Source organism: Macaca thibetana, chromosome 1, assembly GCF_024542745.1.
Source record: "Macaca thibetana thibetana isolate TM-01 chromosome 1, ASM2454274v1, whole genome shotgun sequence".
NCBI lineage: Eukaryota > Metazoa > Chordata > Mammalia > Primates > Cercopithecidae > Macaca > Macaca thibetana.
This window is the reverse complement of record NC_065578.1, coordinates 14,585,746-14,602,213: the sequence shown is the minus strand read 5'-3', so window position 1 is coordinate 14,602,213 and position 16,468 is coordinate 14,585,746. Positions and strand designations below refer to the sequence as shown.

The window sequence follows — 16,468 nt, the reverse complement described above, 5'->3', positions numbered from 1 at the left end:
CTCCAGGGATCCTTCTGTCTTACCCTTCCAAAGTGTTGGGATTACAGGCATGAGCCACTGTGCCCAGCCATTTTCCTAAATCTTTAGAGATAGGGTCTCACTCTTTCTTCCAGGCTGGAGTGCAACGCTGTGGTCATGCCTCACTGCAGCCTCAAACTGCTGGGCTCAAGTCATCCTCCCATCTCAGCCCCTGAGTAGCTGGGACTACAGGTGTGTACCAAGACATCCACCTAATTTTTAAATTTTTGTAGAGATGGGGTCTCATTGTATTGCCCAGGCTGGTCCAAACTCCTGGCCTCAAGCCATCCTCCCTCCTCAGCCTCCCAAAATGCTGGAATTACAGGTGTAAGCCACCATGCCTGGCCTGGTGCTGGCATTTTAACACCCCACTGCTACTGGACACCACCAGGTAATGAGCCTCCCAGGGCTGACCCTGAGGCTAAACCTGGGACAGAGCCCCAAGCTACCCACAGAGAAGGTGGAGCTGGTCCCTTCCCCAGAATCTCCTTGTGACTACTCACTGCGCCCCAGGTTGGTGGCCACGTGCTGCAGCACCTCGATCTGCTTGATGGCCTCTCTCCGAGTGAAATGCACCACAAGCACCCAGTAGCCAGAGGAGAGGTCTTGCAGTCTGAGGAAACAGGACAGGAGCTGCTGTGACCTGCATGGGGCCACCCTGGGAAGCTGCAGTCAGGGGTCCAGCAGTGAGCGCAAGGCAGGAAGTGATGGATCCCCACAGGTCTCCCAGGCACCCAGCACACCTTCATGTCATTTGTGGCGAATCCTCCCCCCATCCTTTATGTCTGCCCAGAGATGATTTAGTGGGGTAACTACAGAGAGACTGTGGCCCACTTGAATGGGACAAATCCCTTTCTCCCAAGGGAAGAGAAGGAAGAAAAGGCAGACAAGCTAAGGGTTTCTCTGTGGAGGCTACTCATGGCCTGGGTTGTGCTCCGTGGTCTTTGGAAACTTCCTCCACCTTACCCGTACAGCAGGGCGTGGTCCAGGTGCTCACACAGACGCTGCAGGACCTTGTCATGGTTCCGGATGGCAGGGGTCTCATCCTCACATGCAGCAAAATAGCTCTGCAACTGAAAGAAAAAAAAAATCCCCTCCAAATCAGAAATGGATTAAGAGGAGGGCTACAAAAGTTCTGGAATCAAGAAGGTAGATTTAAAAAAAAAAAAAAAAAAAAAAAAGGCCGGGCGCGGTGGCTCAAGCCTGTAATCCCAGCACTTTGGGAGGCCGAGACGGGTGGATCACGAGGTCAGGAGATCGTGACCATCCTGGCTAACACAGTGAAACCCCGTCTCTACTAAGAAATACAAAAAACTAGCTGGGTGAGGTGGCGGGCGCCTATAGTCCCAGCTACTCGGGAGGCTGAGGCCGGAGAATGGCGTGAACCCGGGAGGCGGAGCTTGCAGTGAGCTGAGATCCGGCCACTGCACTCTAGCCTGGGCTACAGAGTGAGACTCCGTCTCAAAAAAAAAAAAAAAAAAAGTCAAATGGTGTATCTACAATGACCAACAGAGATGTCTACCTCAAACCACCCTGTCCCAGGGGCAGCTCTGGCACTGGAGGTTCCAGCAGGCAGCGGCTGTATCTTTACAGCCCAGTCCCCAAGAGGCACCCAGTCAGCAGTCCGCACAGTGACAACTTGAGGCTGGAGGGATCCACAATCCATGCATAGGTCTCAAGTGGTGGCAAGCTTCAGGTCAGGGCCACAGCACGGCACAACTCCAGGAGCACTGCGTATAGTGCTGTCTAGATCGATGCCACACAAACCCAGAGTTGGGGCACTGATACAGAGAGCACTAGGCGCATTTTCCTCCCATTGTCAACAGACTTTTAAACTTTATGTTATTTTTTTTGCCCTGTTGAAAAATTTTTAATTTTGATGCAGTCAAATCTGTCAGTCTTTTCCTTTACAGTTTCCCGTTTTTCCCAATTATATATTAGAAAAGTACTTTGTTTTCTTTTCCTTTTGGTTGTTGTTTTATTGAGACAGTGTCTTGTTCTGTTGCCCAGGCTGGAGTGCAGTGGCATGATCTCGGCTCACTGAAGCCTTCGCCTCCCTGGTTCAAGTGATTCTCCTGCCTCAGCCTCCCAAATAGCTGGGATTACAGGTGCCCACCACCACGCCCAGCTAATTTTTTATCTTTAGTAGAGACAGGGTTTTGCCATGTTGGCCAGGCTGGTCTCAAGCTCCTGACCTCAGGTGATCCACCCACTTTGGCCTCCCAAAGTGCTGGGATTATAGACGTGAGTCACTGTGCCTGGCCTGTGTTTTGAGACAGGGTCTTGCTCTGTCACCCAGGCTGGAGTGCAGTGGTGTGATCACAGCTTGCTGCAGCCTCAACCTCCTGAGTTCAAACAATCCTCCTTCATATCACAGTGGCCCCACTTGTAGCTACCCTCTGCATACACTAAGGGCCGATGGACTGGGACACCTGCCCCACCAGCCTTCTTGCCAGCCTTCTTGACATGGACTAGAATTGCCTGCAGAACCTGACAAGGCTGGATATGGATCTAGGTGCATGCAAGGCTCATGTTAAGCCCTACGCCAAGAAGGACACCAGTGTTCCTGGGCTGGGATGATAAAAGGAGATTTGGACAGTAGGTGAGATGAATTGCAGCAATGTGCAAACCCCACCAGGCTGGTGAGGGCAAGGGCAGCTCCATCAGCCTAGTTAAGGACAAGAAAGCCCAGATATTGGACTGAGTTCACTGCAACCGCAGTTACAGAGAGAGGGCCCCTTTCAAGGCCAGCTCTAGGAGAAAAGTCTCTCCAAGCTCATGTTAGCCATATGCTGTTCTGCTACTGCCCTTCCAATGGCCAGAAGGGAGTGGAACACAAGAAAAGAGCACAGATGTCTGATCCTGATCTCAGGTTTAAGCTCTTGGGACAAACATATTCTCAAGTGTTTTCTGGAAGCAGTGGTAGAGACGGCCACAGCAGGCAAGATACATCACCACATCAACAAGCATGTGCTCCTGGAGAGAGGCCAACAATTCAGCTCCCACAACAAAAATAGCCTCTCTTCTCTGCAGCCCAGAACAAGCCTGGCAGGCCTGTCAGCCAGGACAAACCTCAGTCCTGCAGGGTCTTCCCTTCCCTTCCTCCCAGAGGCAGGCTAATCAGAGCAACACAGGGAAAGATTTCTAGAGCTGAAAGAAAGAGCAATAAGCCTGCAAAAACTGCACAATCCCTCTCAGCAACAGCTGGAAACATTATTGCACACTTCAGTATTAAGTACGATCACACTGGGGTAGAGCTTTTTTTTTTTTTTTTTTTTTTTTTTAAATTTCAAAATCTGAGTAAATCTGAGATCAGAAAGACTACAGACAGATGTTAGAGCTAGAAGGATCCTTAGAGATCTAGTGCAACGTTCTCATTAAAAAACCAAAACAGGGCCGGGTGCGGTGGCTCACGCCTGTAATCCCAGCACTTTGGGAGGCCAAGGCGGGTGGATCATGAGGTCAGGAGATCGAGACCATCCTGGCTAACACGGTGAAACCCCTGTCTCTACTAAACAAAATACAAAAAATTAGCCAGGCGTGGCGCCTGTAATCCCAGCTACTCAGGAGGCTGAGGCAGGAGAATGGCGTGAACCCAGGAGGCGGAGCTTGCAGTGAGCCAAGATTGCACCACTGCACTCCAGCCTGGGCGACAGAGCGAGCCTCCATTTCAAACAAACAAACAAACAGACAAACAAAAACAGAATATTATTCATTCTCTTGAATTATAATACCCACATGGAAAAGAATGTGTATGTGTGTGTATTTACAGAGAAGAGGTTAAGTCCCTCAATATGGTTTTTAGTTAAGTGACAGACCCAAGGCTGGAACTCAGACTCCTTTCTCAGGCTAAGATACCTTTAAAGAAAAATTATTCTGAAAACATTGCTTATTGTAAAAATGCAAGCAATGGGCCGGGCGCGGTGGCTCAAGCCTGTAATCCCAGCACTTTGGGAGGCCGAGATGGGCGGATCACGAGGTCAGAAGATCGAGACCATCCTGGCTAACACGGTGAAACCCCGTCTCTACTAAAAAATACAAAAAACTAGCTGGGCGAGGTGGTGGGTGCCTGTAGTCCCAGCTACTCGGGAGGTTGAGGCAGGAGAATGGCATGAACCCAGGAGGCAGAGCTTGCAGTGAGCTGAGATCCGGTCACTGCACTCCAGCCTGGGTGACAGAGTGAGACTCCGTCTCAAAAAAAAAAAAAAAAAAAAAATTGCAAGCAATACAGAAATACAGAGGTGTGTATAAAGAGTAAAGGCCCCCTGCTCCCATTTACTATTGCCAGCAGCTTGGTGTGCACGTATCTCCCCAACTCTTTTCCTGTATACACAGACCTAAGAAAAAAGAAAAAAGGAATGCCAGGAGTGGTGGCTCATGCCTGTAATCTCAACATTTTGGGAGGCCCAAGCCAGGAGGATCCTTGAGGCCAGGAGTTTGAGACCAGCCTCAGCAACATAGCGAAACGCTGTGTCTAAGAAAAGAAAAAAGAAAAAAAATTAAAAATTAGCTGGGCGTGGTGGCTCACGCCTATAATCCCAGCACTTTGGGAGGCCAAGGCAGGCAAATCAGTTGAGGACAGGAGTTTGAGACTAGCCTGGCTAACATGGTGAAACCCCATCTCTACTAAAAATACAAAAATTAGCTGGGTGTGGTGGTGCATGCCTGTAATCCCAGCTACTTGGGAGGCTGAGGCAGAAGAATCGCTTGACCCCGGGAGGTGGAGGTTGCAGTGAGCCAAGATTGCACCACTGTACTCCAGCTGGGGCGAAAAATAAAAACAAATTAGTTGGGCATGGTGGCATGCACCTATAGTCTCAGCTACTTGGGAGGCTGGGGCAGGGGTCAGGGGGAGGTGTCCCTCGAGCCCAGGAGTTTGAGGCTGCAGTAAGCTGTAACAGCACCACTGCACTCCAGCCTGGAGCAAGAACTTTCTCAAAATAAATAAATAAATAAATAAAAAAGGAAAAAAAGATCATGCTATATTCATTCCGAAACTTGCTTTGCCTTTAAGGAAGATCTATATATATTTCCATATCATTATGAGGCACCATACTTCAACCACTGTTAAATATGGATATCATATCCAGTTCCTGGACATCGCACACAATATTGCAGTGACCATCGTGCGGTCCTGTGTGGATGCTTCTGTATGGTGAGAGCTTGCGAGGGGAACTGCTAAGCCAAGGGACAAACACATTTACAGTCTGCCTGGGACCTGCCACCTGCCCGTCTCGAATGTATGACTGATTTACACTCCTACCATGCTGGTCAACACTCGATATAATTAGTCTCATTTTTTCCAGTCCATTTGGTGAAAAATAGTACCTGTTTTCTCTTCTTCTAGGAACGTGTTTCTCTTCTTCTAGGAACTCAGTATGCACAGCCTTTGCCCAATCTTCCACTGGCTGCTTGTGTTTTTTGTTATTATTTGTTGCAGCTCTTTAAGGATTTAACCTAATGTGTTTTTATGTATTATTTTCCCCCCATTATCAATTGACCTTTAAACTTTGCTTATGTCATTTTTTTCCCTATTGAGAAATTTTTAATTCTGATGCAGTCAAATCTGCCAGTCATTTCCTTTACAGTTTCCCATTTTTCCCAGTATAAGATTACAAAAGTGCCTTTTTTCCTTTTCTTTTCTTTTTTTTTTAAGATGGAGCCTCAGTCTGTTGCCCAGGCTAGAGTGCACTGGCACAATCTCGGCTCACGGCAACCTGCGCCTCCAGGGTTCAGGCAATTCTCCTGCCTCAGCCTCCCAAGTAGCTGGGATTACAGGCACCCACGACCACCCCTGGCTAAGTTTTGTATTTGTTAGTAGAGATGGGGCTTTGCCATTTGGCCAGGCTGGTCTCGAACTCCTGGGCTCAAGAGATCCACTCACCTCAGCCTCCCAAAGTGTGGGGATTACAGGCATGCCACCACGCTTGGCCACAAAAGTGCCTTTTTTCTTTTATGATTTTAGGACAATTTGGTTTTGGTTTTTATGTTTAGATTTTTTTTTTTTTTCACTGCTGGTTTTTCGTCCTCTTATGTTTTTATTTATTTTATTTTATTTTTATTTTTGATAGAGACAGGGTCTCCTTATGTTGCCCAGGCTGGTCTTGAACTCCTGGGCTCAAGGAATCCTCCTGCCCTGGCCTCTCAAAATGCTAGGATTACAGGGATGAGCCATCACACCTGGCCAGGTTCCCTTATGTTTAGATCTTTATATATGTCATGAGGTAAGGATCCAGTTTCACCACGTTGGCCAGGCTGGTCTCAAACTCCTGACCTTAGGTGATCTGATCTGCTTGCCTTGGCCTCCCAATGTGTTGGGATTACAACACTTTGGGCGTCACGGCGCCACAGCGCCCAGCCCTAGTATTTATTAATGTTAATTAATGGTCCAGCTCTCCCTAATCCTCCCATCTCAGCCTGCTGGGTAGCTGGAACTACAAGTGCATGCCACTATGCTTGGCTGATTTGTGATGTAATATGCCCCTTTTAAAACTACTTTGTGTTGTTGGCCTATTATATATTCCTGTGCTGGTCCTCCATTTAAAATTTTTAGTTTAGGCCGGGCGCGGTGGCTCACGCCTGTAATCCCAGCACTTTGGGAGGCCGAGACGGGCGGATCACGAGGTCAGGAGATCGAGACCATCCTGGCGAACACGGTGAAACCCCGTCTCTACTAAAAAATACAAAAAAAAAAAACTAGCCGGGCGAGGTGGTGGGCGCCTATAGTCCCAGCTACTCGGGAGGCTGAGGCAGGAGAATGGCGTGAACCCGGGAGGCGGAGCTTGCAGTGAGCTGAGATCCAGCCACTGCACTCCAGCCTGGGTGACAGAGCGAGACTCCGTCTCAAAAAAAAAAAAAAAAAAAAAAAAAAAAAAATTTAGTTTATTCAGCATTTTGGTATGGGCAGAACAAGTCCACCCCAGCCCCCTCAACATTCTTTTTCAAAACTGTTTCGGTGGCTGGGTGCAGTGGCTCACACCTGTAATCCCAGCACTTTGGGAGGCCAAAGCAGGCAGATCACCTGAGGTCAGGAGTTCGAGACCAGCCTGGCCAACATGGTAAAACTCCATCTTTACTTAAAAAAAATACAAAAATTATCCGGGTGTGGTGGCCCATGCCTGTAATCCCAGCTACTCAAGAGGCTGAGGCAGGAGAATTGTTTGAACTCGGAAGGCTTACTAGCCAAGATCATGCCACGGCACTCCAACCTGGATGGCTGAGTGAGACTCTGTCTCAAAACTACTACAACTACAACTACAACAACAACAACCACCACCCTGTTTTGGCTGTTCTAGTACATTATTTTAATCAAATTTCACTACAATTCTCTTCTGGATTTGTACTAGAATTATACTGAATCCAGAGATCATTTGGGGGAGGAAATAATACTGCAATATTGAGTCTTCCTATCCAGGAACATGGAATCTTTTCCCCATTTATTCAGGTCTTCTTTTATATCCTTTGGTAATTTTTATAGCTTTCTTTAGATATGTCCTGAACATTTATTTCCAGGAGGCTTGCATATCTACACATGGTATTATGAGTTAGGAAGCAATCTGTGCCTTGAAACAATTTCTGCAAAAAGTACAGTACAAAGAGTGTATATGCCATGGTGGTGGAGAGAGAAGGCTCAGTAGGCAGGAAACCCGGGTCCAAAGTGTGGCTCTACGACTGCGGAGGTGGGCACCTTTGGCAAATTACTTAACTCTTTAACCCTCATTTTTTCTTATCTGCAAAATGGGTTATAAAACGACTATTTAGACCTGAGCTGTCCAATACAGTAGCCACTAGCCACATGTGGCTATTTAAATTTAAATTAATTAAAATAGGCCGGGCGCGGTGGCTCACGCCTGTAATCCCAGCACTTTGGGAGGCAAAGGTGGGTGGATCATTTGATCCAAGACCAGCCTGGCCAACATGGTGAAACCCCATCTCTACTAAAAATATAAAACTTAGCCAGGCGTGGTGGCATGTGCCTGTAATCCCAGCTACTCGGGAGGCTGAGGCATGAGAATTGCTTGAGCCCAGGAGGTGGAGGCTGCAGTGAGCTGAGATCGTGCCCCTGCACAGAACATTTCCATGATGTAGAAAGTTCTATTGGACAGTACTGATTTGGAGAATAAAATGATAAAATGCATGCAAAAGGCTTAGCATCGGTTTGGTAAGCAGCAAGTGCTGGACAAACACTAGCTGAGATTATAAACAATAACAAACCCATATTCTTGGTCAAACCAATGACATACACAGTTAAACCTAAGTTCAAGTGCAAAGAAGACCTGAGGATGTATCTGCCGTCAATAGTTAATATTCTGTTTACTGGGTCACAAGTTCAAAAAAAAAAGTTATTATTAACTTTTTTAATAGTTATTAATAACTATTAAACTATTAATAACAGGCTGGAGTGCAGTAGTACAGTCACAGCTCACTGCAGCCTCAACCTACTGGACTCAGGTGATCCTCCCAGCTCAGCCTTCCAAATAGCTGAGACCACAGGTATGTACCACCACACCTGGCTTTTTTTTTTTTTTTTTGGTATTTTTTTTGTAGAGATGGAGTTCTGCTATATTGTCTAGGCTATGTTGTCTAGGCTGGTCTTCAACTCCTGCACTCAAGTGATCCTCCTGCCTCAGCCTCTCAAATTCTAGGGATTATAGGCATGAGCCATGGTGCCCAGCCCAACGCCTACACTTTAAGCACTCTTCTTTTTTTCTTTTTTTTTTTGAGATGGAGTGTCTCTCTGTTGCCCAGGCTGGAGTGCAGTGGCATGATCTTGGCTCACTGCAACCTCCACCTCCCGGGTTCAAGAGATTCTCCTGCCTCAGCCTCCGAGTAGCTGGGACTACAGGTTCGTACCACCATGCCCGGCTAATTTTTGTATTTTTAGTAGAGACGGGGTTTCACTATGTTGGCCAGGCTGGTCTCGAACTCCTGACCTCGTGATCTACCACCTCGGCCTCCCAAAGTGCTGGGATTACAGACGTGGGCCACCGCGCCCAGCTAAGCACTCTTTTACAGCAGGTTGATAAAGATTTCGCATGATCTCAGGGGACAAGGAGATCTAGAATCAATGCTACCACCCAGCATAGTTCCTGAAAGGGGCAGAAAGAAGAAGGTCTCTGATTCAATAATGCAAGAACCTGCAGAGCTATGGCAATAGCCTGAGCTCAGATTTTGGGAGCTGGGCAGAAAGCACATAAAGGTAAACAAACAGCAGTGGCACTCTCTTAGCTGCAATGAGGCCGCAGCTGGTAACCACCTCCCGCTCCAGTGAGATCAGAAGGCTCCGAAAGAACAGGAGCGGAAGCAAAGCAAACATCGAAGAAATGAGGACCCCAGAACAGAATTAATGGGGTGAGTATAACAAATATAACCCCGCCTGGGAGCACAATCGCCATATTTTATGTCAAATTACTCTTTGGTTACACTCAATACCTGCTGGTAGAGCTAATACCCACTACAATTAGGGCCGTGATTTATTGAGTGCACATTCCGTGCATCAGGACGGTGGCAGAGCTGTTAAGAGTGTGGATTCTGGAGTCAGACAACTTGGTTTGAATGTTGACTCTTCTACTCATTCCCTATGTGACCTCGGGCAAGTTACCTAACCTCTCGAAACTCGTTTTCCTTGTCTGTAAAATGGGCTTAGTAATAGGACCCTCCCTATAGGTTGCCATGAGGGTTCATGATGCTTACACTCTGTTTATCAAAGTACATGATACATCGTAAACACTTAACAAATGTTAGCAGCTATGATGATGGCACACTTTTCAAATGTAATTTAATCACCACCGCAACCCCATAAGTAGGTCACAGAGCTAGAAAGGGGCAGAGACAGATTTTAAACCCAGGTCTTTTCATCAAACCTGGGTTGGAGGTCCCTGAATGAATAATGTACGTAAAATGTTAGGCTCTAGCCAGGCATGGTGGCTCACCAGTATAATTCCAGCTCTTTGGGAGGCCAATGAAGGAGGATCATTAGAGGCCAGGAGTTTGAGACCAGCATGGGCAATATAGCAAGACCCCATCTCTATTTTAAAAAACTTTTTTGTAAAGTTAGACTCTATTTAAATCCCATCCTAATATGTTTTAGGGGAACCCAAGAAAAAAAAAATGCTGTTCCGGGCAGGGCACAGTGGCTCATGCCTGTAATCCCAGCACTTTGGGAGGCCGAGGCAGGTGGATCATGAGGTCAAGAGATCAAGACCATCCTGGCCAACATGGTGAAACCCCGTCTCTACTAAAAATACAAAAATTAGCTGGGCGTGGTGGTGTGCACCTGTAGTCTCAGCTACTTGGGAGTCTGAGGCAGAAGAATCGCTTGAACCCGGGAGGTGGAGGTTGCAGTGAGCCGAGATCGTGCCACTGCACTCCAGCCTGGTGACAGAGCGAGACTCCATCTCAAAAAAAAAAAAAAGAAAAGAAAAAAAAAAAAAGAAAAATGCAGTTCCCTGTCTTTTAAATCATGAGAACTGGCCAGGTGCAGTGGCTTATGCTGGTAATCCCAGCACTTTGGGAGGCCGAGGCAGGCGGATCACTTGAGGTCAGGAGTTCAAGACCAGCCTGGCCAACACAGTGAAACTTTGTCTCTACTAAAAATACAAAAATTAGCTGGGAATAGTGTGCACCTGTAGTCCAAGCTACTGGGGAGGCTGAGGCAGGAGAATCACTTGAACCCAGGAGGTGGAGGTCACAGTGACCTGAGATCAAATCACTGTGCTCTAGCCTGGGCAACGAGAACGAGATTCCGTCTCAAAAATATATAAATACTGATATAAATATAAACCATGAGAACTCAAAGCCCATGGTAGACTTGAGCTGTGTCTTCTGCAGTTCTGCTTCTTGGAAGACAGACCAAGGAGAGTGGCCAGGCTGGCTTCTCTACCAAGAGCCCTTGCGGGTACGCTCTCTGTCCTTTGGCCCCACACTGGCATCTCCTGAGTGAGGATGTGTCTTGTTCGGTTTAAAAAAAGCTGCAGCTGCCCCAGGAGGGGCTTTCCCCACTTCTGGGAAGAAGTTCATCCTGCTGATCAGACTGCCAAGTGGTTCTGAGTGTCTCTTTCCTGTTCATGTGGATTTTGGAAAAAGGCAGAAAATCTCAGAAATCGTGGGAGTCTGGGGCAGGGTGGCTAGGGGGCCACCTCCAAGTTTTGTGTGTAAAGTTTTATTGGAACACAGCCACTCCCATCGGCTCATGTGTCACCGGTGGCTGCTTTTGGGCTATGACAGCAAGTGGAGCAGTGTTTTTAGAAACAGGTCTCACTTTGTTGTCCAGGCTGGAGTGCAGTAGTACAGTCACAGCTCACTGCAGCCTCAACCTACCGGGCTCAGGTGATCCTCCCAGCTCAGCCTCCCAAATAGCTGAGGCCACAGGTGTGTACCACCACACCTGGCTAATTTTTTTTTTTTTTTTTTTTTTTTTTTTTTGTAGAGATGGAGTTTTGCTATGTTGTCTAGACTGGTCTTCAACTCCTGCACTCAAGTGATCCTCCTGTCTCAGCCTCTCAAATTCTAGGGATTACAGGCATGAGCCATGGTGTCCAGCCCAACACCTACACTTTAAGCACTCTTTTTTTTTTTTTTTTTTGAGACAGAGTCTCTCTCAGAGACCGCGTGCCTGTACAGCCTGAACTATTTAGCACCCGGCTCTTTACAGAAGAAGCTTGCTGGCCCTCGGTCTGAAGCCTGGAGCAGAAGTGGCAAGGAATGCACACTTGTGATAGGCTTGGCTGAGGAGCTGCCTCTTGTTCAAAGCTCAGTACAGCAGTGGCCAGAAGGGGAGGCTCAAGCCGTGAAGGGTCACATATTTCAACACACAGTTACTGAGCGCCTGCTATGCACATATCAGACACGGTGGCGGAGATGAATTAGTGCAAATATGTAACATGGCATCAGGGAGTAGTAAGTGCTATAAAAAAATGAAGCAGGATGTGGAAATCTGTTATAAATACAGAGTCCCCAGAGGGAAAAAAATAAATATGGAAGCCGGGCACCGTGGCTCACGCCTGTTATGCTAGCACTTTGGGAGGCTGAGGCAGGTGGATCACCTGAGGTTAGGAGTTCGAGACCAGCCTGACCAACGTGGTGAAACCCTATTTCTATTAAAAATACAAAAAATTAGCCAGGCGTGGTGGTGCACACCTGTAATCCCAGTTACTCAGGAGGCTGAGGCAGGAGAATGGCTTGAACCTGGGAGGCTGAGGTTGCAGTGAGCCGAGATCATGCCACTGCACTCCAGCCTGGGCAACAAGAGCATTACTCCGTCTCAAAAGATAATAATCAAAACAAACAAACAAACAAATAAGGAACCAAGAAGATCTCCCTGAGGAAATGACTATTGTGGCATCCAGGGGGAAAGTATTCCAGTTAGAGGAACAGCAGGGGCAACAGTGAGAAGCCTGGTGTGGCTGGAGCTCAGGGAGTGAGGGGGTGAGCAGCATGAGATGACGTCAAGAAGGCAGCTGAGGGCCAGATCATGCACAGCCACAGAGGCCGTGCAAGGGGCTTTGTGTTTCATTACCAGTTTGATGGGAAGCTGTTGGAAGGTTGAGAACAGGGAAGTACATAACCCGACGTCACTGTTACGAAGCTGCTACAGCTTCTTGCTTGTTTTTGAGACAGGGTCTCGCTCTGTCGCCCAGGCTGGAGTGCAATGGCGCAGTCTTGGCTCACTGCAGCCTCTGCCTCAATCGATCCTCCCACTTCAGCCTCCCGAGTAGGTGGTACTGAAGGTGTGCGACACCACAGCAGGCTAGTTTTTGTATTTTTTGTAGAGATGGGGTCTCATCATGTTGCTCAGATCGGTCTTGAACTCCTGGGTCAAGCAATCCACCTACCTCAGCCTCCCAAAGTGCTGGGATTACAGGCATGAACCACCATGTCCGACCTTGCCATAGCTTCTATATGGTGAGCAGACAGACTATGAAAGGCCAGGGTGGAGGCAGAGGCTGGTTAGGAGGCTAGTAGCCCCACTGATGGGAAAATGGGGACTGGGAGCTGGTACAGTGTGGAGGACTGGAGAAGGTGTCATATGTAGGGTCTGAAGGCAGAGCCCCAGGGATTTAGTGATGGATTAAATGTCGGGCATGAGGGAAACGGAGGAGCCAGCAACAGTTCTGAGGTGTGGTCTGAGCAGGAGAACGGCAGCCGTTTCTGGATCGGGTGGAGTTCAGCTCTGGCATGGTAAGTTCAGAACACCTATCCAATATCTATGTGGAGGCCGGGCATGGTGGCTCATGCCTGTAATCCCAGCACTTTGGGAGGCCGAGGTGGGTAGACTGCCTGAGGTCAGGAGTTCGAGACCAGCCTGGGCAACATGGCAAAACCCTGTCTCCAGCAAAAATACAAAAAATTAGTCAAACATGATGGCATGATACACCTGTAGTCCCAGCTACTTGGGAGGCTGAAGTGGGAGAATTGCTTGAGTCTGGGAGGTAGAAGTTGCAGTGAGCCAAGATCGCACCACTGCACTTCCTCCTGGGTGACAGAGTAAGACCCATCTCAAAAAAAAAAAAAGATATCTACTTGGAGACATCAAGGAGACAGCTATGGAAATGGATCTGAAGTTCAGGGTGAGGTGGGAGCCGCCAGCCTTTGGATGACACTGAAAGCCATGAGTGTGCAGCAAGAAGAACGTCTGAGTACTGAGCCGCCAGGGCTGCGTTAGAACAGGGGTCCTCACCCACGCAGCACAACAATGCCCAGGCCCCTTTCCAGACCAGTGACATCAGAAACCCTGGAGTCAGGGCACAGGAAGCAGCACTGTAACACTCCAGCTAATCCTGATGCCCGGCCCGGGCTGAGGATCACTGTCTCAGACCACGAAGGCACAGCCAGCGAGGTGGGCAGAAAACCTGGGCAGTAAACCTGGGCAGTGTGTGCTCCAGAACCCGAGTGAGGAAAGTTTCCCAAGGGCAGGCGTGGTAAGTCGCCAGGGTCGTGGCAGCAGGGGCCTAAAAGGGAGGTGCTGCGACCGTGAGGAAAGCACATGGGTGCAGGGGCAGGGGCATCAGCCTGATGGGCGCTCATCACGGAGGGCAGGAGCTTGCGTGGATCCTGCATCAGCAAATGAGGCGTTTAAACATGACAGTGAAGAGGCAGCTGGGACTCGAAAACATAGCAAGTATTTGACGATAATGAGGAAAAGTTATTGTGAATTTTTTGTAATATTGGGTCATGTGAGAAAAGAATCCTCATTTTTGAACAATATGTACTGAAATATTTATGGATGTCTGGAAATCTGTTTCAAAATAATAGAGGGCTGGTGGTATAGATTGTCCAGTGATGGTAAGAGCTGAACATGGGGCTTCAGTATGCCATTCTGCCTATTTTGGGTCAGAAGAGGGGGTGAGGGAAGTGGAAGAAGAGGAAAGAGGAAGGAAGGAAGAAGGAAGAAGGAAGAGGGAAGGGAAGGGAAGGAAAGGGAGGAGGAAGGGAGGAAGGGAGGGAGGAAGAGACAGTAAATACAGAAAATCCCTTTGACCAGTTTTGCCAAACAAGTGGCAGGAAAACTGGGGTAAAGAAATAAAAGTCCTTGCCCAGGAAAGACAGGATGGTCCCCCTCTGGCCACAACGGAGAGTCCAGAAGCAGGTGAGCCAGTATGCTCTGTGGTGGGAGGATGAAAAAGTTGTCATCAGAAGAAAATTCAAAAGCAAGCAAGATCGACTGAGAATGAAGAGAGAGATTCAGATTTAAGGTAATTTTCTTTTTAACACGGTGCTTCCCTAAGGTCCATGAACTCTGAGGCCTCTGTCTCAAAGGCATGTTCCCAGACCATGCTCTAGACCTGCTCAGCTACTGTCCTGTCCCTGCTGCTGATTTTTTGGGTGTACTCAGGCACCAGGACCAGGAAGCGCTGGCTCAGCTCATCCTAGACTCTCCCAAAGCCAGGAGCACGGGGCTCCCAGGCGCTCTGGGAAGGCTGGGCGTCACAAGACTGCTTCGGGGAAGTGTGGGTGGTACACTCCAACAAGCCAAGAAATGCCTGACTCAGAGAATTTTAATCAGGGTGAGCCCCACTCTCTGCTCTGAGCTGCCACAGCCTGGCCTTCTCTGTCCCATGTCTCTCTGATCTTCACACACCCACAAAACAATTTCTAGTACTATGGTTGATACGAAGAAATCCTTCCAGACTGGTGTCTAATAATTAACTCAAAGGTGGCTGTGAAAGATGATGAATGGCCAAATGAACACAGCTAATCCCACTACCAACACAGCTAACTGTTTTGTATTTTTAGTAGAGACAGGGTTTCACCATCTTGGCCAGGATGGTCTTGAACTCCTGGCCTCATGATCCACCTGCCTCGGCCTCCCAAAGTGCTGGGATTACAGGCATGAGCCACTGCACCGGGCTAATAACACCACATTTTTATGTGATGCAAGGAATAAACCACCACTGCCAACAGCACTTCTGTAGATACTGTCCCCTGCGATCTAAGACAAGGCTGGGTGCTGGCCAGGGCTGAGGAATTTCAGCATCGAAGAGCGGAAGAGCCCTTAGAAACCATTTGGTTAGGAAGCAGAGCTTCCTGGGGACTCCCGTTCAGTAAGAATGCCCTGCCCTGTGTAGAAGGGTGTGTGAAGGGAGCTAGAGTTAAGGAGAGGGAGAGGGAGAAGTTATCAGTGAATGAAACTGACTACTAAATGTAAAGAAAATCAGAAAAATAATCACTTAGCCACAACCCTCATTTTATAGGCAGGGAGACCGGAGCCCAGGGAGACAGGGGCACTTCCTGCACGCCCTAGCTTTGGCCAGTGTCCCACCACTGTACTGCAGTCTTGGCCAGGTGTGCTCACACACAGGGTTAGCTACTTCTGGAGCTCCTTCTGCTTCATTCCACCTGGAGATAAAGCGGTCGGGACATCAGCTGTCACCACCCCAGAAGTGCTCATCCCAGCCTGGGTGACAAAGCAAGACCCTGTCTCTTAAAAAAAAAAAAAGAAACTGAGGAGGGCAGAGCAGCAGGGGCCATGGGCCATCCCCAGGGCTTCTGTGATGGGGCTCTGGAGGATTTAGGGGACCACGTCAGGAATGTCCCAGTTGCTTCCCTCCTAGACAACACGAGATGTCAACAGAGGCTTCAGCTGCTGGGTGTCTGCCGCTTTACCAGCCCCAGGGAACCACAACGCTTCCGATGTACACTGCTAATTTTATTTTTGTTGTTTTTCTTTGAGATGGGGGCTCACTATGTTGCCCAAGCTGGAGTGCAGTGGCTAATCACAGGCATAATCATAGCGCACTACAGTCTCGAACTCCTGGGCTCAAGCAATCCTTCCACCTCAGCCTTCCATGTAGCTGGGACGATAGGTGCACACCACCATGCCTAGCCTACTCTCCTAGAATAATATATTTATGTAATATAATAATAGAAATGGGGTCTCACTATATTGCCCAGGCCGGTCTTGAACTCCTGGGCTCAAGCGATCCTCCCACCTCATCATACTCGGCCCAGT

The 16,468-nt window shown here is 48.3% G+C and overlaps 1 protein-coding gene across 2 annotated transcripts in view; it reads right to left on the bottom strand.

Moving 5' to 3' along the window:
• PLEKHM2 (pleckstrin homology and RUN domain containing M2) overlaps positions 1-16,468 on the bottom strand; it is a 50,826-nt gene that overhangs the window by 17,919 nt on the left and 16,439 nt on the right. For both annotated transcript variants that reach the window (XM_050789623.1, XM_050789631.1), the window contains exons 2-3: positions 985-1,091; positions 522-631 (exon numbers count right to left, since the gene is read on the bottom strand). In XM_050789623.1, the coding sequence (XP_050645580.1) occupies positions 522-631; positions 985-1,091 (217 nt within the window). The remainder of the gene's footprint in view (positions 1-521; positions 632-984; positions 1,092-16,468) is intronic.